At 42.7% G+C, this 26,619-nt stretch overlaps 1 protein-coding gene across 1 annotated transcript in view; it reads right to left on the bottom strand.

The window, feature by feature from the left end:
• The window catches only part of Cnst (consortin, connexin sorting protein), an 86,452-nt gene that overhangs the window by 28,853 nt on the left and 30,980 nt on the right, over positions 1-26,619 (bottom strand). Inside the window, exon 3 of the mRNA XM_051186395.1 lies at positions 13,700-13,878. Coding sequence (XP_051042352.1) covers positions 13,700-13,878 — 179 coding nt within the window. The remainder of the gene's footprint in view (positions 1-13,699; positions 13,879-26,619) is intronic.

Genomic DNA, 26,619 nt, shown 5'->3' with positions numbered 1-26,619 from the left:
TTCACATTCAAAGCTCAGAGGACTTCGTAGGTGTAGGACACAATCCTTAGGTCTCCATCAAGCAAATTGAGCACAGGCCTTCTCGGCCTCCATGCCACCATGTTCTAGTCTAGTTCAAGTTGTAACAAGTATCACTTAGTCCCTAAAGTTTAACTCTTAAGGATGAGGGGAAAGCTACAAGGGAGCAATGGGGCGAAAAGGTTAAAAAGATTATTCTATTATAAATTATAAGTTAGAAACGGGGTCAGTGAGATGGATCAGTAGGGAAAGATGCATCCACCACAGCTGGCAATTGAGTTCAACCCATGTGACCCCCATGGTGGAGGAGAGAACAACTTTCCCTAAGCTGCCCTCTGACCTCTGCATGTGCACCAGGGAACACACTCTGACACACACACACACACACACACACAAATAAATAAGGGCCAAAATGTCACATTACATGAGAACTTACACTATTCATTTCATTTCTAGTTTAAAAACTACCAGCCAGCTCAGAACCTCATGGGGCACTGGTGTCTGTGTATGTTTGAGACTAGGTCTCTCGTAGCCAAGGCTGGCCTTGAATGCCATATGCATCTGAGGGTGGCCATGACTCCTGATCCTCTTGCTCCTGTGTTTCAAGTGGTAGGGTTTTAAGTAGCACCGCCATATAGGCATGGGTATGTTGTGATGTCTTTATTTATTTATTTATTTATTATTTTTTCTTTGACTATGTCTGTGTATGACCATGCACTAGAGTTTGACATGGGGTGCTGTGGTAGTTTGAATGTAATTGGCCCCCATAAACTCATAGGGAGTGGCATTATTTGGAGGTGTGGCTTTGTTAGAGTAGGTATGGCTTTGTTGGAAGAGGTGTATCACTGTTGGGGTGGGCTTTGAGGTTTCATATATACTCAAGCCACCACCCAGTGTCTCAGACCACTTCCTGTTGCCTGCAGGTCAAGATGCAGGTAAAAACTCTCAGCTCCTCCTCCAGCACCATGTTTGCCTGCGTGCTGTTAAGCTTTGCCATGATGACAACAGATTAAACCTCAGTAAGTCACTCCAATGAAATGTGTCGTTTATAAGAGTTCCTGTGGAAACCTAAGAATTGTTTTCCACCTTTATTATTGGTATTATTTTTGAGACTAGGTCTCACTATGTAGCCCAGGCTGGCCTCAGCTTCACAGAGATCCACCTGTCTCTGCCTCCCAAGTGCTGGGATTAAAGGTATATGCCACCATTTCCATCCAGATCCCTTATTTTTTGAGTCAAGGTGTGTAACTGGACCTGGAGCTCACTGACTGGCTACACTGACTGGCCAGTTAGCTCTGGGTACTTGCTTGACACAGATGCTGGGGGTCCAGACCCAGGTTCTCAGGCTTAAACAGCAGGCACTTTCCTGTGTGTCACCGTGCCTGGGTGTGCATGTGTGTGCAGGCAGGTGCCTGCAGAAGCCAGGGGCATTTGATCTCCTGGAGCTGGAGTTACAGGCACCTGTGATCCATCTAGTGTAGGTTCTGGTAATTAAACTCAGGTTCTCTGGAAGACATTACATGCTCTTAACTGCTAAACTATTTTCTCCAGTACCATGCCTAGACCTATTTACTTTTTGAGACAAGATCTCTTATAGCACAGGCTAGCCTGTAATTCATTATGTAGCCAAGGATGACTTTGAACTGCTGATGTTTTGACTTCTACTCCCCGAGTGCTAATTTCAGGCCCAGTGTCGTATTGCTATTTTTTAAAAGGCCAGGCTAGCTAGGTGATAGTGCTTGCCCAGCACGCTGCAGGCTCTGAATCCATTCCCAGTAAATAAAGGTTGGGGATGTAGCTCAGTGGCACTTTGCCTAGTATGTGAGGATCAATTCCCAGAACAACAAAAGGGAGAGAGAAGAAGAGGGCAAATGAAATGTCAACAGTTGATAAGGCGCAATGACACACACACACACACACACACACACACACACACACACACACACACACACACACACAGGAGCCTAGTCTCAGGAGCTGAGGCCAGAAATAGCTTCTCACTTACCACTTTCCTTCTAAAGGATTTTTAAATGAAAACAAAACTTAGTCAGGCATGCACCTTAATCCCGCTACTGAGGATAAGGCTACTGAGGATAATAGCTTAAGCCCATGAGTTCAGGGTCAGCCTGGGCAGAAAGAGCCCTGTCACAAACACAATTAATTAATTAAAATTTCTTTGATTAAAAAACTCTGAACTCCTGCTGGGCAGTGGTGGCCCATGCCTTAAATCCCAGCACTTGGGAGGCAGAGGCAGGTGGGTTTCTGTGAGTTCAAGGCCAACCTGGTCTACAAGAGCAAGTTCCAAGATAGCAAGGTCTACACAGAGAAACCCTGTCTGGAAAAATAAAAACACAAAGAAACAAGCAAAGAAAAAACTCTGAACACCTAAAACGTCTCCAGTATAGTTTTGGCCCTCGGTTTCACACTTGTTTCCTTCCTACAACTGGCCTGGTCTTGCAATCACACGTGCTGTGGCATTAATTTCCCACTATATGCTCATGAATCCAATAGTACATCATTTAGCAAATGTCTATCTTAGAATCAAGAATGTACAAAATAGAGTAAAAGATTACTTTAAAAGCACCATTTAATTCCATATATCCAACTTCCCTCATCTTTCCTATGTTGCTAGTTATCTCGAAACAGACAGCAGGACAATCACGGGACATGATAGTCTCTGTTCTCTGCTGGTGAGCGGCAGGTATTGACGAACTCTTTATGTCTTGGAATGCTGTGCTTTTTGAGTTATGCCCGTTCCCAGGCTACACTTTGCAGCTAACATACTTGCAGATGAAAAGTGAAAAGCCCAAGTTACTTTTTTCTCCACTGAATAACCACTTTAAATAATTTCATTTGGGCCGGAACCTTAAATAATTGTGCTACTGTAAGAGTCCAAATTTGCCTTTTCCTCTAATAAGCAGCAACTTCTGCCATGGATGTCAAAGGTGCTTCGTGGGACAGTAGCGGAGTTCTGAGACATGGGTTGACCACAGTGCTGATGTTGCAGCTAAATGCAGGATTGACGTTCTGTGTCCAAACAAGTGGGTGGACCAGGAAGGGAGCTAGCTGTAGAGCACTTGCTTGGAGTGGTTCAAGCCGTGGGGTCACACAGTGCAGGCAAGCAAGGAAATACAAAGATAATTGTAGTGATTATCTCAGTACTCTGCCCTGCAATGCCTACCACAAGGACCACTGCGTTTTAGTTTTCACCACCGTTAATAATGCACACTGAATTTTTCGGTTGAGAAGCAGAATTTTTATGTAGTAAGCAGATCCATTGCTTATTCTGTGTGTCCACACGTAAATTTTACTTTTAGATTTAAAAAAAAAAAAAAGGACTGAAAGAGATTTTTTTTAGTATCTTGATAAGATAAAGTTTATGACCAGACCAGTAAACTAAAATATTGATAAAGTTTAGCATAATTTCTGACACTTAAAATACCCCACATAAATGTTTTTTTTTTTTACATTCCTCTACAGTGCTGTTATATTAATTACTGTGTGTGTGTGTCTGCTATGTGTGGCGGTCAGAGGACAGTCTGCAGGACTTGGTTCCCTCTTCCACCATCAGAGTCCCGGGGACTGGCTCAGGCTTGTTGACAAGCACCTTTGTGGTGTGAGCTACTTTCTACTTTCAGAACAATTTCTACTGACTCCTCCAGGCCTCTAGTTAAAAAAAAAAAAAAAAAAAAAAAAAAAAAGGATTTCATTTGTAGACCAATTATCTCTATTTTCCAGGCACCTGCCAGTACAAAGAAAAATAAAGTGGTTGTTGAACTCATAAAAGCAAAAAAAAAAAAAAAAGGAACAATTTGGTCAGGTTTCCCATGAGAAATAGTATGTGAGCTGGGCGTTGGTGGCTCACACCTTTAATCCCAGAACTCAGAGGTGGATCTCTGTGAGTTCAAGGCCAGCCTAGGCTATAGACCTAGTTCCAGGACAGGCTCCAAAACAATACAGAGAACCCTGTCTCAAAAAACCAAAAAGAAAGAAGTACGTGTAGACAAAAATTTTAGCACTTTATATATTAGTTTAAGTTAAAAACAAAGAAGACAATAAAATATCCATACATTTTCACTATAAACTTGGAGTCTATATTTTACTTTGAAAAATTTTAAAGTGATAAATTGTTTTTTAAGAGTCTATTTATCAAATCATTCTACTATGTTAGAGATATATTAATATGAATTACAGTAAACTGCTAATATTTCGCCATTTTGAAATACTGACTGATTGGAAGTCTAAACTGTACAGTGGTTTAAGATTTTGCTCATGTAGACAAAAAGTTACAGATGTGCAATAATGCAGGTTCAGATTGAAAAAAAAAAAACCCTCAAAACAGGTTACAGAGCATTTAACAATGTGCATAGGCTTAAGAAAAAGGAAAAGGATACAGAGAGTCATAAATAATAGTTTAAAAGTAATAAAGTCATCAAAGAGTAAAGTAATAATAACAATAAAAAAGAATAAGCCACATAGAGATGGGAAATAAACAGGGAGCCTGGATGACTTTTTAAATTGCTGATAAGCAAACGACACTACTGAGAGACACGGGATTGTGAAAGGGACTGCTGAAATAAACAGCCTAGAATCTAAGAATGCCTTAACTTTAAAATGGAACTCAAAAAATGTATTGCTTAGGGGAAGAGGTTGTGTCTTTTGCTTCCATAGGAAACAAAAAGCTATAGATTACTTCAAAATTAATAAAGATCATATTTGACTAGGGAAGACGTCCTGAGGATCTTGGATGCAGACACGAGGGAGGAAGCCAGGAAAGACTACAGGACAGCTCTGAGACTGGATGAGACATGATAAACCTCGTTGGCTACAGAGTTGTCATAACAGTGTGGTTATACAGTCCAAATAACCTTATAAACATAACCATATTTATGTTACCTTTATGTATGTATATTACCTTTAAAAGTTTGTATGTTTTCAGAACAAAAGGACCAGACATGATTAAAGATAAGTAGCTGAAATGATTCAGCCTCTCAGAATACCTCTGTCACAGTTTTCTCAAAATTCTGCATCCATAACAACTTTAAAAGAGTTGAGATGGTCCAGCCTCATAGACTACTCTAGCCAAGACTTCAGATAAGCTCTACAATTTCCTATTACACAAAGACTAAACAGCAACAACAAAAATAAAGCCAGCTCTCCCAGGACTTGACCACTATCCCAATTTTCCAAGGGTCTCCTAGAGATGCCATTGCCCGCTAGACAACAGGAAACAGTCTAGAGAACATGATGATGCCCACAATCCTAAGAAGCAAGATGAATGGTTTCTGGTCATCCAATGAACATTTGTTATTGTTTAGGGGAGTTGGTTGAAGGTTGTTCTTGGTCATGGTCAGGAGGGAAACTAAACAAAGGTTAGATTTAGGAATCTTTTTCCCAAAAAAAGGGTAGGGGTTGGTATAGGAAAGGATAGATTGTAGAATCTACCTTTAAATAAAAATGATAGGATAAAAAGATTATTGAATCTACTTTTAAAGTAAAAATCAACTACTAGTTTCAAATATTTCATATCAGCACAAATTTTTGTATACTGATACAAGTTTAAGGTTATTTTTGTTATACTGTATGTTTCTACTCTTGTTTAAGATATTGTATCTATGCATCTCATTTAAAAATGTAATATATAACTAAGAAATATGGGTTATTAGTTAGTCAACTATGATAATCAAACTTGTAGTTCAAGGTTTGTTTAGCTCAGATATACTCAATAGATAATGGTTCTCAAACTTGTCAGAGATCTGATGAATATGGCATTTAAAATATCCCACAACAATGGTGTTACCAGTAGTATGCTGAGAAACCTTTCAGAGTTGGTTCTGAGGTGTCGGGAGTCCAATGTAAAGCTGCCAACATCTGGACATCAGTCAACATGATCACCATGAGCTAGAAAACGCAGGTTCCAGAGTATCACTGGGTTATATCTAACAGAAATTGCTAGAAACTTTCATCTACATACTTCCAAAGAAAATTAAACAGTATTGCCCTTTAAAGCCACCTTAGCTCACAGTTAGAAGTTTGATGGGTTTCATTCTTATTATATAATCAGATTGGGGGGCACAGAAATATATTTTCAGTCAGTTTTTAGGTTTCAGTGGCAGTTTTTGTTGTTGTTTGAGTCACGGTTTTACCCTATATCCAAAGCTGGCCTTGAACTCATTATATAGATCAGGCAGGCCTTGAACTTGCAGCAATCCCCCTGAGTCAGCCCCTCGAGCAGTGCTGGGATTGTAGGTGAACATTGCCCCATCTGTGAGTTCTAGAACCACAGGGGCAACAAAACTCCATGCTTCAAAGTAAAGCATTTCTAGGTGAAAAGGGAAACTTCAAAATAAATATGCAGAATTTTTATGCTGTAAAAATCCCCTCCATGTAAGTTGAGCAGGACAAGGAGGCAAGCTTCACACTGCCCCATTTATCTAACCCTGGAAAGCAGCCTTGCAGAGCAGGTGGCTCAAGGCCCTATAGCTCTAGTCCAAGTCCTGACACTTAGCAGCAGTGGACCTGCAGACTGTTATTTTCATCTTTAAAATGGCCAGAACCACCCACATCTATAAGAAACAAAGCCGTGGGGCCAACGTGCACTGAGCTCAAGCTATACTTTGAGACATTGTTTCATATTGTAGCTCAGGCTGCCCTGGAACTCACCATGCAGCCCAGGCTGACCATGAACTTCCCAAGATCCTTTTGTCTCAGCTTCTGGACACCACACCCTCAATTCATCATTTTGTAACTCTGCTATGATAGGGACTTAGAATCCATGAGATGAATGAATCCCTAGAAAGATCAGAATGAATTCAAACTCCCATTCAACGTCTTCTTTCCCCTCTTTGCAATCCTAGGGTCTATACAGCCACATATAGTGAGTGCAATCAACAAACTCAAAAAATTACTGGCTTCATCCAAATGTCTGAGAGGGGTTGGCAGAAAAGACACTAAGGTTCTCTGGGGCATCTCACCACAGCCCCACTTTGACAAAATGACCAACAAGGTGTCTTCCGTAAACCCCAGATCCCCCTGCAGAGATGGAGACTTCTAGCTTCATTTACTTTTGAACACGCCTCCTACCAACATCTCCATTCTGAAAGTCCCTAGTGTAATTACGTTTCTTTCTAAACATTATTGCTGGGATAATCCTGGGAAATTGGAGCCCAGCCCCTTTCCTCCTCCTGAGGGGTGTGAAGAAGTAGCATCATCCTTAAGTTCAGACCTTGGGAACACAAAGGACTAGATGCTGTGGAGCACAGCACATGTCACAGTTCTTGTGGTTGCCCTTAGTTAAGCAAGGCCAGTTTTTCCAGAGTCACACAGGCCAGCAGGGAGCTTTTAGGGCATGCCTAACCCACCTCCCAGCTCAAGACACCCGGGCTTTCTTGCGACTGCATCTCCCAAAAGCCTCTTTTAGTATGACTCCCTTCAACACACCAACAGAAATTTTGTGCAAGGTCATTTTCATTAAACACACACACACACACACACACACACACACACACACACACACACACACACACACTCCATAGCTGCTCTAAAGGCTTGCACAGAAAACATTTCTAGTCTATGGCCATACCACCTTGAACACACCCCAACTCATTTGGTCTCAGAAGCTAAGTAGGGTCTGGCCTGGTTAGAACTTGGATGGGAGACGGCACATCCCTAACCATGTCCAGCAGCACTTTGTGGTAAGTACATCACATGGCTTTGAGTTGGGATCTAACCCTCAAGTCCAAGACACAGGACAGGAGATGGCAAGATTTCTTAAGAAAAACAATAACATCTAACCCTTTGTCCTACTTTTCTTTTTAAGCAGAGTAAAACAATTAGAATTTTTTAACCTGCATTTATTTCTTTATTGAGACAGGGTCTCATGTATCCCAGGCTGTCCTCCAAATAGCTATGTGACAGATGACCTTGGGTTCTTCATTTTCCTTACCACCTCCCGAGTATTGGGACTGTATCTACCATTTCACCCTGCTTGTATGCATGTCCCCTTTCTTGATTTCTCACTCTTCAATAGAGGGTGAATCGATAAGTCCTTTGCTTATGACCATCCCAACCTTACAAATGCACATAGTCGTTTCCTCACATTCACCTATCGCGTGTTAGTGTACTGAGCTCCTGGGTAAACGCCCCATGTCTACTTATAATAAGCCACTCTACATAGTAAACTGTTTTCTTGGCCTGAAAGAACTTTGTTTTCCTTGGAGTTGCTCCTTGTTCATGCCATCCCTACTCCCCAGTGCTAAAAATGTTCAGCATACATTCTACCCCTGAGCTATAGCCTCAACATAGTTATGTTCATTAACAAAGTAATCCAACGGGGGGCTGATGTGGTGGTGCCTCCCTTTAATCCCAGCACAAAGGAGCCTGGTCTATATAGCAAGTTGTGAATTCTGGAGTTACATGGTGAGAGCCCACTTTAAAGGAGAAGGGTGGTATAGAGAGATGGCTTGAGGGGTAAGGTGACCGCTGTCAAGTCTGATGGCCCAAGTTAAAACCCCAGAGTTCACACTGTAGGAGGAAAGAAATGATTCCCACAAGTTGTTTTCTCACATCCATGGGTGCTGTGGTATGTGAGTGGGTACAAACACACATGCAAAATAAACAAAAGGAAAACTTTTAAAGGGTTTTACAAATTTATTTGTGCATCTCCCCCGCTCCCCTCCCCCGTGTGTGTGTGTGTGTGTGTGTGTGTGTGTGTGTGTGTGTGTGTAAAGAGTGCACTGCCATTGGATAACTGTCAAGGGTTGATTCTCTCCTTTTGCTGTGTGGGTCCCAGGAATTAAACTCAGGTCATCAGGCTTGGTGAGCCAGGCTGATGGCTTGATTTCAATTAACTTTTTAACTGATAAAGATATAAGTTCTCCTCGTTTTTAAAACTATAGACTACAGAATTGCCATCCATATTAATCTTTTCCTTTTTAGTAAGCAGTTTTTCTATGTATTTCTCATTTAAATAACTTCAAATACTCAGAGTCTAAAAAGGTCTAAATCTTCTTTCAGTAGTTCAGATTCAGCAGTATTCAGAAACAAAGCAATGACCAGAGAGTCTGCCCCAAGATCTAATCTGCTGGTAGCAGTACCTATGCAACTGTCACCTTCAAATTTCCCTTCACCAAGACCAGCGGTTCTCAACCTATAGGTAGATATCAGATGCCAAATACTCTGCATATCAGATATGTACATTATAATTCCTAACAGTAACAAGATTACAGTTATGAAGTAGCAATGAAATAATCTTATGGTTACGGGTCACCACAGCACAAGGAACTGTATTAAGGGGTCACAGCTTTAGGAGGGTTGAGAACCACTGACCAAGGCATCCTTCCAAATTTGGGAGTGATCTCTAGTCTCCCTTGTCTCCTATCTTCTGTTGCCTGGTTTATACCCTATTTTGTTGTGTGGCTTCTTGAGGGAGAAGAGATACCAAAGGCCCTGAAGCAGGAATATTCTCAGTTGGAAGAGCTGTTAGGAGGCCAGAGCTCCTGGAAAACACTGGAAGTTGGTAGGAATCAAGGGTTGAGAGGTCACAGGCATAGATCACATGAAGCCATGGTAAGGGGCCTGGCTTTTACTATGAATGAGAAGATACATCACTGGAAGGTCTTGAGCAGCGAAGTGACATGGTCTCCACTGTGTTTTATCTAAGTCACAGTAAATGACAGGTAGAAGGGAAGAGATCTAAATAACACTAGAGTAAATGCAGGGAGGTTTGTACAGTGAAGATATTCAGATGGGATTTAATGAAGCAACACGACACTTGCATATTACAGAGGAAGTGCCAGTGGGGGTGGCTCTGTGGGTCAAAGTGCCTGTTGTGCAAGCCTGACAGTCAGTGTTTGATCCCTGGTTCCCATGTAGGTGAGAGGTTGTCCATGGGGCTGCCCTCAGCTCTCCATATGTAATATGAGAACATGCACTTCACATCCCATCATACACATATACGCTATAATAAAGTAAATTTACAATATTTGAGTGGAAAAAGTGTTTGTACATGTACAAATCATAATGAGAAAACTACAGATTTGTCAAAATGTTAACAACTGATGAATGTAAGTGAAAGGCACACAGTGATTTAGTGGGAATTGCTAAAATGAATAAAATGTACTTCCATCCCTGTTCAGCTATGAATCCCTTGGGAAGTGACAAGGTATTCTGTACTCTGCACAGAGGTGATGGCATTACTCTACATGAACTTCATGAGCAGCCTCTGAATTGGTGACAGCGAGGGCAGAGCTGTACTGCATGGTATTCGAGAACAGGTGACAGTGAGGGCAGAGCTGTACTGTGTGGTATTCGTGAACAGGTGACAGCGAGGGCAGAGCTGTACTGCGTGGTATTCGAGAACAGGTGACAGTGAGGGCAGAGCTGTACTGCGTGGTATTCGTGAACAGGTGACAGCGAGGGCAGAGCTGTACTGCGTGGTATTCGAGAACAGGTGACAGCGAGGGCAGAGCTGTACTGCGTGGTATTCGAGAACAGGTGACAGCAAGGGCAGAGCTGTACTGCGTGGTATTCGAGAACAGGTGACAGTGAGGGCAGAGCTGTACTGCGTGGTTTTCCTAAGGCTTTGCTGTGCACCAATCACTGCACTACACACTTACATTCACCAACTGAATTCATCTTTCACCAGCTGTAGAGTGATAAAGAAGCCAAAGCCACACAGCTCAGCAAATGCCCCTCTACTCACTAGGCTCCCTTCAAGGATACAGACTGCTGGGGGATGGAGGAATGGCAGTTAGAGGGCTAGGACACTGTGTTTCTGGGAGAGCGAGCAATGCAAACAGATCATCTTTAGGCCCAATCAAGTTTATTACTGTCTTCCTGACTAAAATGGGCCTGATTTTCCTTCCTGATCTGTCCCTGTCCAGGGATCACTTGCCACAGAAAAGAACTATCTTAATTCTAATGCAACTATGGCTTAAGGGTAGAAACTCCATGAAAAGATCTGTTTGCCTTGTTATTTCCAAATTTTTATCTTAATTATTTTCCCCCAACATTTCACTGAAAATTTTCAGTGATATTCAAACCATAGGAAAATCAATGGCCACATATTTTTACACTTGATTTGGCAATGACTGTCATTTTGTCAAATTTGCTTTCTCTCTGTTCCTCCTCCAACAACTTTTCTCTCCAATAAACTATTTTAAGACCTCCAGGGCTAATTTCAAGTATCTCTAATACTTGCTCTTACATCACCTGGGAACAAGGACATTATAACCCATCGCATCATCATCCACGGATAAAATGAGGCTTGGGGGCTTGAGAGAGGTTCAGAGGTTAAGGGTGCCTGCTCTTCCAGGAGGACTGGTATTCAAGTTCTAGCACCCCTGATGGGCAGTGCTCAGTGCTCTACAACTCCAGCGCCAGGTGATCCAACACCTTCTTCTGGTCTCCAAGGGTGTATACACAGACACAGACACACCCCTCTTTAAAATGATGCTTTACTACAATGCTATTTAAATGCAGACTATGTTCAAACTTCTTCCATGTTATTTTAAAGATGGGTGCATCCAATCCAATAGCAAATTCTAGTGCTAATGTTGAGAAAGTCTATGTGAGCAAATGGTAATAAGGACGATGAAGCAGCTGTGTACACTTTATGCAAACTCAACCCACTGTGCAAATGCAACAAGGGCTGGAAGCCAAGGGAGGGCTGCCATGGTGAGGTGGTCCTCACCATGATGATGGCAAGTCAGTAATGTGTTAGGGGACAAGCAGCAGGTAATGTTTCCTCAGCAGTCATACAGCAGAAAACATGCATCTGTAAAAATATACCTCAGTGCCTGGGAACAAAACATATATTACTTTAAAAATATTATGACTGTTTACTGCAAAAGTTGAAAGAGAAGTAAATGAGATGAAAAGTTAGGTAAAGTGCTTGCTCTGCCCTAGGCTTGATCCCCAGCACCACATAAACTGGGTATGCTGGTTCATGACTGGATCACATCACTTGAGGGGAGGAGGCAGGAGGATCAGAGATTCGAGGCATCCTGAGCTACACAGCTAGGATACAGGAAATCCCCATCTTGAAAGAAAGAAAGAAAGAAAGAAAGAAAGAAAGAAAGAAAGAAAGAAAGAAAGAAAGACAGACACATATATTTCTCTAGTCCCAAGTTAGTATTCAGGCATCTGTATTGGCCTGTCCTTGGGTTCTGACAGGATCTGCCTTCAGCTGCAGCCACTAAGAGAGAGCACCCCCTGTGCACATTCACTATGTTCCCTTTTAAAAGGGCCCTGCCCAACTCCCACCCTTCTCTCTCCCTCTCCCCCCTCTCTCTCTGTCTCCTCCCCTCCCTCTCTCTTCCCTCCCTTCCCCTCCCTCCCACTCTCCCTCCCTCCCTCTCTCTCTTTTTCTCAGTGACCCCTTTCCTCTTTCCCGTTGCTGCTTCCATCTCTGCTGCTTCCATCTCTGAGGGCCAGTCCCTCCTCCCCTTTCCCCTTTTTATGATCCTTTACCCTAATTTTAAAAAACAAAACAAAAATCCCTCTGCTTGAATGCTGTTGCACGGAGTCTTTTTCTTGAAAGCTGCTGTTCTTGAATTACAACACCAAGTACCAATTCATTTTAGTTGCAAATAAAATGCAAATCACAAATATTTAAATTTTTTTCCCAAGTGATCTCATTCATTAGGTTTCCTACTGCTGTCCTGAAGGCCTCCTTTCTACAAGTTCTCCACCTTTCAACACACCCCTCCTCCCAATCTTCAGAAGAATTCTGTTTCTAAAAGTGCTTGCTAGGCATACAGAAGGCCTACTGTTATCCTCAGCATCACCCCCACCCCAACACAAAACAATAACAACAATAGCAATACCCCCTCACCCCAGCACAAAACAACAATAATAGCAACACCCCCTACACAAAGGCATTCTCACTGATAAAGTCCTCTAGCCTTCACCTCCCTGCCTCTTTGCTTCTTCAACTGTGATATCCCAGTTGTGTCTTCACAGCCCAGTTGATCTGTGACAGCTCACTTTTCTTTCCTTCTAACAATTTTTAAATGTTACATGCATGGGTGTATTGCCTGCACGATGTATGTCTGTACACGTCTTGTGCGTTTGATGGCTGTAGGGGCCAGGAGAGGGTGTTGGGATTCCCTGGAAGTGGAATTTCAGACAGCTGTGAACTGCCCTGTGGGTGTTGGGAGTTGAAGGAAGTCCTCTGGAAGAGTAGCCAGTGCTTTTAACTGGGCCAGCACCTGCTCATCTTAACCACCATCTCAAGAGGTTGCCTTCGTTCCTCTGTTGCCGACTGGGCAAAGTTAACTGCTGAACCCTAGACTTGTCTACTCTGACAGCACAAACTACTTGTATCTACATTCTTGTTTCCCATTTTACCACGGCTCACTTTGGAACATGCCTTAGGAAGTCCTTGTTCCTTCAGTGGCCAGCAGGCCTCTTGGCATGCAGTTGGAGCTTACTAAACTCTTGCCATACTGATTCCTCTTTACACTCAGCTGAATCACCAAATAAAGGTATTGGTTACTGTCCAAATGACAAATCATCCAGGCTACAGTGTGTCCACCCCCTAGAATAGGCCAGATTTCCTACCGGTCATGGGTTTAAAATCAACAATGGTGGAGAGGGATCAATCATGGAGAATCGGTTTCAGACATCTAGACATTGGCAGCTGCATCAGTGAGGCTGAGAGCCAAGGGTGCAGTCTTACCTGATGGAGGAAGAGCGGAAGTGCTCTCGAGTCCATCTGCTCCACCTCACCTCGGATCAGCGAGAAGAGTGGCTGCAGCGCTGGCACTTTTGGAGGGTTGTTAGCGTTCACTCCAGCAGCCTCTTCACCAGCAGCCTGCAGCTCTGCATTCAGCGTCTGCATTAAAGGTGTGGCATCTCCTACAGAACATGAAGGAAGTGACTGCATCAGGCTAGACCCTGTCATGAGGAATGCTTTGAACTACCTCTCCCATTGACGATGAAACGTTCAAGTAAAATTAACCATATGGGAAAAAACAGCAACCCAGAAACCACACATTACTGTCCTCCTTCAGTTAGCATTTGTGTGTGTGTGTGTGTGTGTGTGTGTGTGTGTGTGTGTGTGTGTGCGCGCCAGCACTGGTTCAATCATTTCTGCAGAACTGTAACTGAGTATCAGTAAGAAGGGTCTGAGGAGACAGGTAGGTAGCTAAGTCAGTCAAGTGTTTGCTTTACAAGAATGAAAACCCAAGTGAATGCCCAGAAGTCATGGTAGTACAACCTGGTAACCCCAGCACTGGAGATAGAGCCAGGTGGACTTCTGAGGCTCACAGGCCAGCCAGCCTACCCCTTGGTAAGGTTCAGCCTAGGAAGAGATTGTCTGAGGCAAAACAAAGGTGGTTGGTGCCTGAAGGCTGACATCTAATGTTGTTCTCCAGCCTCAAATAAGGAAACACACACACACACACACACACACACACACAGAAAGAGAGAGAGAGAGAGAGAGAGAGAGAGAGAGAGAGAGAGAGAGAGAGAGAGAGCATATCATAAAAAAAAAAAAAAAAAAAAAACAAAGAAACATACATAACTTACTGCCTGGTCAAAAACTTGGCTCTCCCAACTGAAAAGTAGACTATACTTTGACGTTCTTTTATGGAGTTCTTGCCCCAAATATGACAGACCTGAACAGGGAGGTAAATGTGTCGCTCCATGAGACAGTTAAACTCACTGAGCCTCCTCTTTACCACATTAGAGGTACCTGAAGGTCCCAGGAGACTAGTAGGGATTCAGTTGGCAACAGTGACACTGGTGAGGTGTTCTTTCTGCAGAGAAAGAAAGTTCTGCAAACTTCTGAACCATCCCTGCTATGTGCTCAACCCATCCACAACCTTTGAGATGCACCCGCACTTGTCATTTTAACTGTTATAAATTATAACCTAAGCCTTCACCAGATCTCAGTATTGATCCCAATTTTCATATTCCAGTCAAGTAAAACACCCATCCCTGTTGAGTACAGGCACTCAGCTCATCTGTCTCAGGAAGGCTCTGTCCCAGGAATAGAGAACAACATGCTCTGTCCTCCAACAGTGTGCCCCAATCCCCACTTTTCTCTGTCCTCCAAATAAACCAGTGCCGTATCTCTCTAAGCTGTTGCACACTTTAAAAGCTGAAAGAGTTCCCACCCACTTCTACCTATTTATATTCTACCCCAACACACACACACACACACACACACACACACACACTCATGCACTTCAGCAATATATTGCCCACACCTCTATTTTACCTCTTGAGACAATGTCCCCTACTGAGACAGAGTCCATAAGGCAAGCAGAAGCTGGAAGGTCTGAGGTTCCATGCTGTCTTGACCTACTCATGGAGTTTAAGGCCAGACTGGGCTACAAGAGACTGTCTCAAAACAATAGCACTGGAGAGCTAGATACAGGAAAATCCCTGAGGCTTGCTGGCCTATCAATCTAGCCAACCAGTGAGCCCTGGGTTCAACAAGAGACTGTCCTATGATGAAACACCACGACCAAAAAGCAAGTTGGGAAGGATGGGGTTTATTTGACTTATGCTTCCATATCACAGAAGGGAGTCAGGACAAGAAATAAATAGAGGACAGGAATCTGGAAGCAGGAGCTGATGCAGAGGCCACAGACACATGATGCTTACTGGCTTGCTCTTCATGGCTTGCTCAGCTAGCTTTTTTATGGACCCTGTGACCACCAGCCCAGGGGTGACACCACCAACAATGGGCTGGACCCTCCCAAATCAAAAATTAATTTAGAAAATGTCCCACAGTCTTACCTATGGCACAATCCTCCCCCTCCCCCCCTGACAGGGTTTCTCTGTGGCTTTGGGGCCTGTCCTGGAACTCGATCTATAGACCAGGCTGGTCTTGAATTCACAGAGATCCACCTGCCTCTGCCTCCTGAGTGCTGGGATTAAAGGCGTGTGCCATCATTGCCCAGCTTCTATGGCCCAGTCTTATGGAGGCATTTTCTAGATTGGGATTCTCTCATCTATGATGAGCCCAGCTTGTATCCAGCCTGCACAGAAACTCAGTCTCAGCTCTCTCTCCCTCTCTACCTATCTGTAATATAAAATAAGACGGACAGTGATTGAGGAAGACAACTGACAAAGATGACTGGCCTCCACAATGAACATACAAAATAAACAATAACATTTGTTTAAAAGAAAGAATTGGGAGGCAGTTGGTGTTACTTAATGGTGTAAGGCCTTGGACTCTGTCCCTTGCACAGAAAAGAGAGAGAGAGAGAGAGAGAGAGAGAGAGAGAGAGAGAGAGAGAGAGAGAGAGAGAGAGAGAGAGAGAGAGAGAGAGAGAGAGAGAGAGAGAGAGAGAATGGGGAATAGAAAGGGTCATCATTGTGAACAATTGTTTTTAAAAAATGAAAGTAAGGCTCTCTCTCACTCCAGCCCTAAGAGAAGTATCCTCCAGTCGCCTACATAAAACACAGAAAGTTTTCAGTCAGGGAAATAAGTGCTTGCAGGAAGAGTTCCACAGCATTTCTACACAGTGGTTTTTTTTTTTTTTAGTTCTGCCAAAAGTTTACAACAGAGTTCTACCATGCCTTATATAATAATGCTACTGAATAAGGACATACTTTACCTTAGGAACATATAAAGTACACACTGATATTCTAACTATATGGAGTTATACTTAAAATATACCCTTACTGATTTCATGCCTTTAACAGCACAAATAATTCACATTAGAAAACTATCTGCCAGGCTTGGGGGCCACAACTTTAATACCAGCAGAGGAGGAGGCAGAGGCAGGGAGATCTCTATGAGTTCCAGGACAGCCTGGTCTACACAGTGAGCTCCAGAACTGACAGGACTCCATAGAGATATCCTCTTTCAAAAACAGAAAGAGGCAGGCGTATCTCTGAGTTTGGGACCAGCCTGGTCTATAGAGCAAGTTCTAGGACCGCTAGGACTGTTACACAGAGAAACCCTGTCCCAAAAAAAAAACAAAAGAAAAGGAAAGAGAGAAAGACGGAAGGAAGGAAGGAAGGAAGGAAGGAAGGAAGGAAGGAAGGAAGGAAGGAAGGAAGGAAGGAAGGAAAACTATCTGTTGTCAAAGAGCCAGAGAATGAATGCTCTGGAAGCCAGGCAGCCTGCTTCCAACCTTATTTGCTGTAGTTCTGCCAAGTCACTAAATTCTGATTCTACTTTGTTTCTATTTTTCTGCAGCATGGGGGGAGAGAGAGCATCTACCTTCTAAGATCATGTAAGCAGTAAATGAAATGGTAAAGAGACCCCTGGACAAAGCTAGGTGTGCATGTGCTCCCCACTCACGCTGCCATTTACAAGATCATTAAGACAGGCTCTTCTTTTAAAGAAAAGTACCTGGAGGAAAAGGCTACTAAAGCTTACATACCCAAAGTTTCAGTAAATAACAAGTCAGGCACAGTGACCTCCGTGTTCGGAGGAGGGAGGAGGCACAGTGCAAGGTCATCCTTTTGCTACATTAGAAATTTAAGGCCAGTCTGAGCTACATGAGAGACCATTTCCCACCCCTCCCCCCAAAAACCCCAAATACAAGAATAACAAACACAAAAAGAGCCCCTCAAGAGTTAAACACTTAGTTCAATGTTTACTAACACTGTTTGAACACAAGTGGACTCCACATACAGTAACATGTGATTGCCTTTCAGCTTAAGCTTCTTTTGCTTAGTCAGGACTCAAGTTTCCTTCACTTCTTCCCATGGCTTTAGATCTCATTTCTTCTCAGCACTGAATCCTTCACGGACTTGTTTAAGTAGGGAAGTGAGTAAGAAGAGGAAGAAACTCTGGCATAATCATGGACTTACAGACTAACACTATGTGAACCTGCACCTCTCCACTGTACTAAGTGACTTTATAAGAGCTACTTGGGCTTTCACACTGGAATACGGAAGCTCATGGTTCTCCATGTGTCTTTCAAGGTAATTTGATATTGTTACTTTAAATGATGCCCCATGAGCCTTGTAAATGCTTTTCTTTGAGTGGCTTAATAATGCTTCATGAATTATCACTAAATTTCTCTGTGGCAAATACAAAGTTCTCTGGTAAAAACACATTTCTAGTTAAGCAAGAATATCAAAACATGAATTGCTACATGTAATTTTCCCTCCACTATGAAGTCTCACTCAATATAAATAAAGCTCTCTGCTGCTGTGCATGAACCCAGATGGTTGGAGAGAAACAAGAAACTCTACCTTCTTTTGCAAAACCATGTGAGTTATAGCTAAAATACCCACCAAGCAACTCGGTGATGCTATTTATACATTTTGCAGATGACAGGCAGATTCATAAGCCCTAATTTAACTTAGCACCTGTCAACTTTATTACGCTCCAAAATAGAGACCACAGTTCAACATTTAATGCAGATTTTTACACTTGATTTTAACAAAAGGCTGAGAAACCATTTTAGCTGATTTAAAAAAAAAATATTTGTAACACTTTGGGGGCAGAGATTGTACAGCTTATCTTGACTGAGATACCTTTATTCAGTTCTGTGTGCCTGCACATAACTGACCCCTTCTGTCTAGAGCCTCAGCCTGAAGTCTGTCAAGAGATACTCTGCAGAACCCTGTGATATCTTTTAACAGCCTTTGTCTTGTGATGCTAGGATTGCACTCTGATATGCACACCCCTCCAGTAATCTGCCATCTGTGAACACAGCTGAGATGCAACGCGTGGCTCCAGGCTGGGGAAATGGTGTGACTGCACCATTTAATGGCAAAATCCATGGCTATGACACGTTATCACAGACAAATGACACCCAAAGGATGCCACCCAGAAGCCTGCAATGAAGAGGTAAACACGGTATCATGGAGGCCCTAGAATTAGGGTTTCAAAGAAAAACTGGCAGAAGAGGCAGCCCCATTCTCCCATGTCCCTTTTATTTAACCTGTCTCTGTTACCTGAAGGACTGTCTTAGCCTTATCTAATTAGGAACCCCTCCAGAGAAGGCAAGTGGCATGCATTATGCAATCAGAAAATCCAGAAAGTTAAATGACAACTAGTTGGGCCAAAAAATGACATTTAAAGCCAGAGAGGAAAAGCCAGGAATAAAGTTACCCTCCAGAAATCAGGGCATTTGAGAGTGTTTGTGTAATCAGCAAACTACAGAGCCATTCCCAGTTGTTGGTAAAGATAAATGCTTAGAGAAAGCCAGAGGAGACCCTGGGCTTTCACCTGGATGAACTTATCTCTGCATCAAGCAGGGAGTGAAAGCTGAGACAGAACCACAAACAGCCTGTTAAAGGAGAGCCTCCAGCCAAGCTGTAAAGCCCTGAAGAGGAACCCAGCTAACCCAATCATGAAGTGCCACCCTCTGCTCCTCAATCACTGCCGGTACACAAAGGAACAGCGTAGAATGGCCTGTGTAAGGAAAGACATCAAACAAGGGAGAACATCCCCGAGGAAGACTAAACGTCAGACCTACCAAAGAATGTAAGTTAACAGTCTCCAACATGCTCGAATTTAAGGAAGCTATGAAGAAAACAAGAAAGAACTCAAAGGGAGACTGTGAAAGAGAGATCAAACAAGGGAATCAGCATTTAATGCAGGCATTCTGTTTGGGTGACTTCAGTTTGGAAACAGGCAGTAGTGAAGACCACGCACGCACATTATGGGTATAATTACTGTCACTGAATGAACAGAACCATTTGGGGAAATGAGTGCTTAGCAGGGCAAATTTATGTTTACAGCAACAAAAATAGTAAAAGAAAAAAAAAATACTTGCAGTTCTATGATTTTTCTGTGATTCTCTGAGCCACGGTGGAACTTATTGCTGCACCCAAAACTGCTGGTCCACCAAGGCTAGAATCTTGCAGACAGACCAGGTGGAAACATAAACAGGAGGTCTAGCTTCTAACTGACAGGAGAAACAGAGGAGAGCCCTCTCCACTGAAATACTGGTGTCACTGTCTAAACACACTGAAGCAGACTCAGCACGAGGACCAGCATTGTGAGGAAGATAAATCTGAAACAGTCTTCCAGGCCTGACCTGGGGTCAAGGGGATGTATTATGTCATTACAGCATAATTACCACTTGTTCCATGGCTGGGTCTCCTCCCATGCCTTCAGGCCACAGCCTCTGCATTCAGAGAGCACAGGCACAAGTTGGGCTGGGGTCATGCTATCCTATTAACACAGTAATAAAGTAAGTAATGATAAAGAATGAAGAAGATGACACATATGATGTTCCCAGGCACTGGAACTGTCACCAGGATTTATTTCAGGTAGCATCTTAAGTTATCATTTGTTTTAAAACAGGATCTCACCATATAGCCATAGCTGGTTTGGGACTCACTACATAACCCAGGAAGGCCTCGAACTCATAGGTGATCCTCTTCCCTGCTTCTCATAAGTGCTGGGATTACAGGCATTATGACTGTTAACACTTAGGACTGTTTTCAAAGACATGCCACTCGTCTGCTAAATTCTCTGCTGCTGCTTTTCTTTTTTAATTGTTTGCCTTTTGAGCTACAGCTATCCTATTCAGCAACCACAACTCTGAAGTCTACCAGCAGCAGCCTAGCAAAGTCTAAGGGAATTCTGTTCCCTCAGACACCGATTCTTTCAAAGCTACTAAGGAAACTTATTTAATTCTCTGTCTCACTAAAGAACTCGAGATTCAAAGGATGAGGTAGAACCCCGCTTCCCAGAAAGGCTGAGTAGCAAGCAGCTCACCTGGCTCACCTCCTCAAGTCTCCCAAGAAGTTTTCTTTCTCATCCCTCATCCCTCCTTATAAACCTTCACCTGGCTCCTCCCTACAACTTCCATCAGCTAGTTGCTGACCCAGACTCATGACCACAGGTGAATTTTATTTAATCAAACACATCTTTGCATCATTAAACAGATGTTCCAAAGCATAAGCAAAAGTAACACACTTTAAAATGATATTTTGTGCCACTCTGCTTATAAACTGCTATCGCATCAGACTCTGGACAGCTGCACACACACACCTCCAAAAGAATCCTCTCATTCTTTGCTGGTAGATGTCACAAAGGGCACTTTCCCTGAGCAAAGGTTGCAAGTCTTTGCTTTTCAGAGCACTTAAAGAGGATGGGCTCTGACTAAAATCTTCAGTAAGTCATTCTGAGCTGTAGCCTAGATCTATGTCCTTCAGTGGGACTTATCTTGATCTTAAAGGTCTTATTTACTTTCTCTGTTCAACTACAGGGCTCATTACATCACCACATTATCGTAAACTCGGTGTTTAGTGGATCTGAGAAAGCCTTTCACAAAATGAACGCTGTGAAAACCCGAAGGGGATTTAACAAAATATGGGCCACTGAGACCATGCATGGCCCCATCTCTCAGTCCTTGGCCCTGAGGTTTCAGAGTAGGTGACCACACACAGCTGTGCCCACTCCACCACTGTGCTCCCTACACTTCCCTCCAATTTTGTCACTTTCTAGAGCTTGCTGCAGGCTGTTTTCATTTCGTATTCACGGCACACTTAGTGCACACAAATATTGCCAGGAATTAAACTCTAAATTATGTAGATCGTGCCAATTAGCACTAATGTTGGGAATCTCTAATTTTCCTCTTAGACATTTGATTAGCTGTTCTACACTCCAATAGGTCTTATTAAAAACTAAAAATATGCAAGGGGTTTGCCCAAACATGCAACTAGCTACGCAAATTCCTAAACCTTAAATTAATAAGTTCTTAAACTTCTTGTCCACAAACAAAAAACTCAAGTGCCAAAGTTTCATGTGAAATTAATACAGAGCTTTTCAACTCTGGCACCGACTTGGGTAATATGAAAATGGTCAGGTCCCACCATGTTATCAAGTTCATTCCAAGAACACTAAATACATTAGCTCTCAAGTACAAAGTGTTCCGTGGTTCTATCAGATACACAAAAGTGAACACGACTCTTAATTAAATGGCCTTATATGGAAGTATATAATCAGGAAAGGATGTAAATAACGGTTCTTATGAGCAAGTCTGGATACCTGAGTTCAATCCCCAGATCCCATGTAAAAGTGACAGGAGAAAACTGACACTACAAAGGCCTCTGACGTCCATATGTGCACCATCTGCACCTGTAATATGTGAACTTTAAAAGGCTTATAATCTCCCTATACCAGCAATTCTTTGTGGAAGAAAAAGAGAAATTAATTCCCAAAGGAAATGAGCTGAAAATGTCAAGTGATTCCCCATTTTAATCTATAATTCTCTGAAAGCTCCTGAAGACGGATCATCTTTGGAATAACAGAATCAAGTGAGAAAGGAACATTTAGTAACCCGGGAGAGAAGTCTGAAGAGAAGCAAAGAGAAACACATGTAATTGCACTCTATACAGTGTGCATAAACTGTGGTACATCGATCGGGTTGTTTAGCAGGGACCTTTACATTTTGTGGAGCTGTGGAGCTATATTCTGTTTCGGCACATTACCAACCCCCACACACTACCACCATATTCTTTTCAAACATAGTTTCACTGAGATGTAATTTACACGGCTTACATAAAAGTTACGTGTTCAAGTACAGAATTCAACAGCTTTACTATCTAGCTATAGTGCTGTCTACTGTGGCTTAACTCATTAATAAGCTCAATGAATGCTTTCAAGACTCATCTTGTGGCTTGTATCAGCACCTCCCTTTCTATTGCCAAGTAACATTAAGCTTATGTGTGTACTTTGATTTGTGTGGCTCTTTCCAATGTTCATTTTCCTGCTTGTGTGTGTGTGTGTGTGTGTGTGTTTTAAACAATTAGAATCAAATAACAGAATAATCATTTTAAAAAACAACACAGACAAGAAACTTTTAATCAAATGCAGTTTTGATCTATGCTGATGCCTGGAAGCAGTTATCTTAAACAAATGAAAATAAGACATCATCTCTTTGTAGGGATCATGGTCCAGTAAGAATTCAGACTAAAGAAATTAAAAACCAAAGGAGACTTTAGAAAATGCAGTCATATGGCACATTTCACATCAGCACTGAAGCACTGGCAAGAGAACAGACATGGTGGTCCATGCCTAGTCAACCCCAGTAGCCAGGGAGAGGAGTCAGGAGGCCAATCCAAGTTACACTGGGATACATCTCAAATAGCCCAAACAGGAGCCCCTAAATTTCCCCTGATCTTTACATTTGTCTATATCCACCCATATTTATACATAACTGCAAAATATGGATTTGGAGGTATAATATTTTTTCATTTTCACCATGAATGAAATTCTATTTCTTAAATAAATATCAATTTGCCAGGACTGAATGTACTTTGGGGGAAGAATCTGAAGGCTGCATTGATAATCATCTCTGTTCCTCCTGGGTGGAGAGTCCCAGCATCCCTCACACAGATACTGTCAAAGCCCCTTACCAGTCTCCTTCTACGCTACACTTCACTGCCCCGACTTGTTTCACACTTGTTGTGGATCCCATTGTGTTACTGTCAAGCTTGTTGGGAAGGATCAAACTCTTATTATATAACATGGCATATTTATAATCTGTACCTTGTTAATCTCCTAAGTCGTGTGCACTCCACTCTGCTATTTCCCCTTAACTCATCCTTCCCTTGTACTCTCCTCAGCCAAAAAGGATATGGAGATCTGCAAAAACGTTCTCTGTGTGCTCTGGGCTACTCTGACACCCTTGGTCTTCATCCTTATCTCACTTGTCCTAGCTCAGCTTAGACATCAGTTCCTCCTGGAAGCTTTCACAGTTCTCCCTGGACACTGCACTCCACTGCTAAGGGTGTGCTTGACCCTGTAAGGCTTCCTCCTCTGCTAGAGTGCCCCTGCTTTTACTTAGCTCCCTCACTGAAACTGAAAGGCAGTTCAAGAGCACATGGTATACATAACCCAATAAATGCCTGACTAAGTAGTCCTCTGTGATTCCATGAATTAATGTAATGACAATATTTATAAAGTGTAACACTTTGTTGTTATGTAAAGCATAATTCGTGCCTTAGTTAAAACATCTTCAGGTTTGCAGAGTAAAGGCCCCCCAAAATGATTATGTCCCAATTCCATGAGTCTGTCCATTCCCTCATTTTACAAAGAGAGCTAAAGCAGCAGATGGATGTAAGGCTGCTCATCACTTGTCTTTGAACAGGGAGGTCACTCTGGACCACTTGAGAGACCTGTGTGAGCATGGGCCCCTTAAACACCAAAGACACAGGCAGCAGAGTCAAAGAGGCATGTGCGAGGACTCTACAAGTAATCGCTGGCTGGAAAGACGGAGGAAGGGACGCACACACTGGGCAAGAAGCTGGAAAGTGGGGTAACTGATTCCCCCCTTAAAGGTTTTAGGAAGAACGTGGTTGGCTGACTTTAGCCCAGAGAGCAAGGGCAGACTCCTGACCTAAAGAACTAGATGACAGATAGTGTGTGCTGTCTTAGGTCTCTAGAGTTGAAAGAATTTCTTAGGAGGCCAGGGGGAATTCTCTCCTTCTTTCTTTATTAATGAATATATTTTGGGCTGGAGACAAGGCTGATGGATAAAGTGGCTGTCACACAAGCACAAGGAACAGTTTGGATCTTCAGAATTCATGTGTGACTGGACTAGACACATGGAGTTGGAGGCCAGTTAGAAAAATTCTTCTATGGTCCAAGTCAAACATATAAGATGCAACCAGGAGTCCATGCTCTATGGCATCACCAGTTGTTAAGTTAGGTATCAGTAACATGCCAGTGTGCACTTTCTACCTAACACTAAACACAGGACAAGGTCCCAGGTTCAGTTCTTAGTACCACAGACAAAAGAGCTACGGTGGACTCAGTCAGGTTTATTCCTTAATCTTGAACTAAGACATGTCATCCAGAAGAATGTTCTGTGATACAGCGAGCACAAGAACTCACTCATAAACACTTGTCTTTTGGCTGCTTGATGCACAGGTCTGTTGCCTGAGGACAATGCTGCAGGATATGCAGTATCAGCTTCCTTGTAGATATGCTGAGACAAGGAAGTAACTGAGTTCCTGATCTCAGATCACAAGGGTAGCATCAGGCATAGCACAGCTTCAAACCTAGAGCTCTAGCTATACTGGCCCAACTCCAGGCAGCCGAATGAAGTGCTGAACTTGGCAGCTCGGTTTAAGAGTCTGCCTTCTTCCATCTCCCTCCACATGCTGCCTACCTCTGCTTCTGGCTATTTCCTGAGTTGTTTTGTGTGATGCATAGATACCATGGTGACCAGCACTGAGTAAACATCAAATGTTGTTATGGCAATCTTTAGACACTTAATCTGAACTTGTCTGTTAAGCCATACAAAATTTATGAGCCATTGATTGCCAGGGGCTGAGGAACTGGAGAAATGGGAGGTGACTACTAATGGGTTCATAGTTTCTTTTACAGGGGATCCAATACTGATGATGGCTGCACAGTTCTGTGGCTATAATTAAACCTCTGTGCCGTATGCTTTAAAAGGCAAACTTTGTGGTCTGTTAATTATATCTCCGTTTTAACAACTTGCTATTGTAAAGAAACCAGACATTAACAAATGTTGGCAAAGAGACAGATACTGTATCTCTCCCATATTTTAGTGGGGATATAGACTGGTGGAGCCACATAGGAAAACAGGCCACCAGGTAAACACGATGCTACCCACCATGCAGAACCACCTCCCATTGATAAATGAGAGAAATAAAAACATGTTCATAGAGGCATCACAGCGAACAAAAAGCATAATAGCCAACATGCTCACCAGTGTACACATGAGTACCTGGAAATATGCTGCACCCATGCAATGGGGCATTCCTTGGCCATAAAAAGAAAGGGAGTGCGGATATATAGTACAGCCCGAGTGAACCAGGAAAATGTGACACATGAAAGAAACCAGCCAATAAAAGACCATCTACTGTATGACTCCACTAGTAAAAAAATGTTCAGACAGGACACATCTATAGAGATAAAAATAAATTAGCAATTTCCTTCAAGTGGGATGGCTCCTAGGAAATGACTGCTAGCAGGTATGGGGGTTACTGGGCTTTCTCGATCGCTCTATGGTCAGCTGACCTGGAACTCACTATGTAGTCAAGGCTGGCAATTCTATTTCTAGCTCCCAATGCTGGGATTAGGGGGTGAGCCACCACTCCCAGATAGTCTCAGTTCTTAAAGATGGCACTATCAGACTGGAAAGACAGCCGATGTGCTTTTAAGGACCGTTTATATAACAAAGCAAGGAAATACATACGGCACTATGTACATTCTTATCACCAGATCTTTTACCAAAAAAAAAAAAAGTGTATTCACACCCCTTAACAAAAATTACATATTTTAAGTCAACACGGAAAAGACAAAGGAACATGAACCATCAAGTTATCTTTACTGGAGCCAATTATGGTAACCTCATTAAATAAAGGAATAGTTAAGAGGCTCTCTGAGTGCTTGTATGTCTGTAGGCACATGTGTGTACAGGTCTATGTGTGCAGGTGTGTGCATACAGAGGGTGATAGGCCAGAAGTTAGGGCTAGGAGTTTTCCTCATTGGCTGTCTATTTTCTTTCCTGAGGCAGGGACTCTCAGGGTCGGAGCTTGCCACTTGTCTATGTAGCAGCTTGCTCCAGGAATCATTTCTTTACCTAATAGCACTGGGGTATATACAGGCCTCTAGACCACTGGAGAGAGAGCTCAGTGGTTAAGAACATTGGCTGCTCTTCCAGAGGACCTAGATTCAATTCCCAGCAT

The sequence above is a fragment of the Phodopus roborovskii genome, unplaced genomic scaffold (assembly GCF_943737965.1).
Source record: "Phodopus roborovskii unplaced genomic scaffold, PHOROB, whole genome shotgun sequence".
Classification (NCBI taxonomy): domain Eukaryota; kingdom Metazoa; phylum Chordata; class Mammalia; order Rodentia; family Cricetidae; genus Phodopus; species Phodopus roborovskii.
The sequence above is the reverse complement of the archived record's forward strand: the minus strand, read 5'-3'. Positions and strand labels throughout refer to the sequence as shown.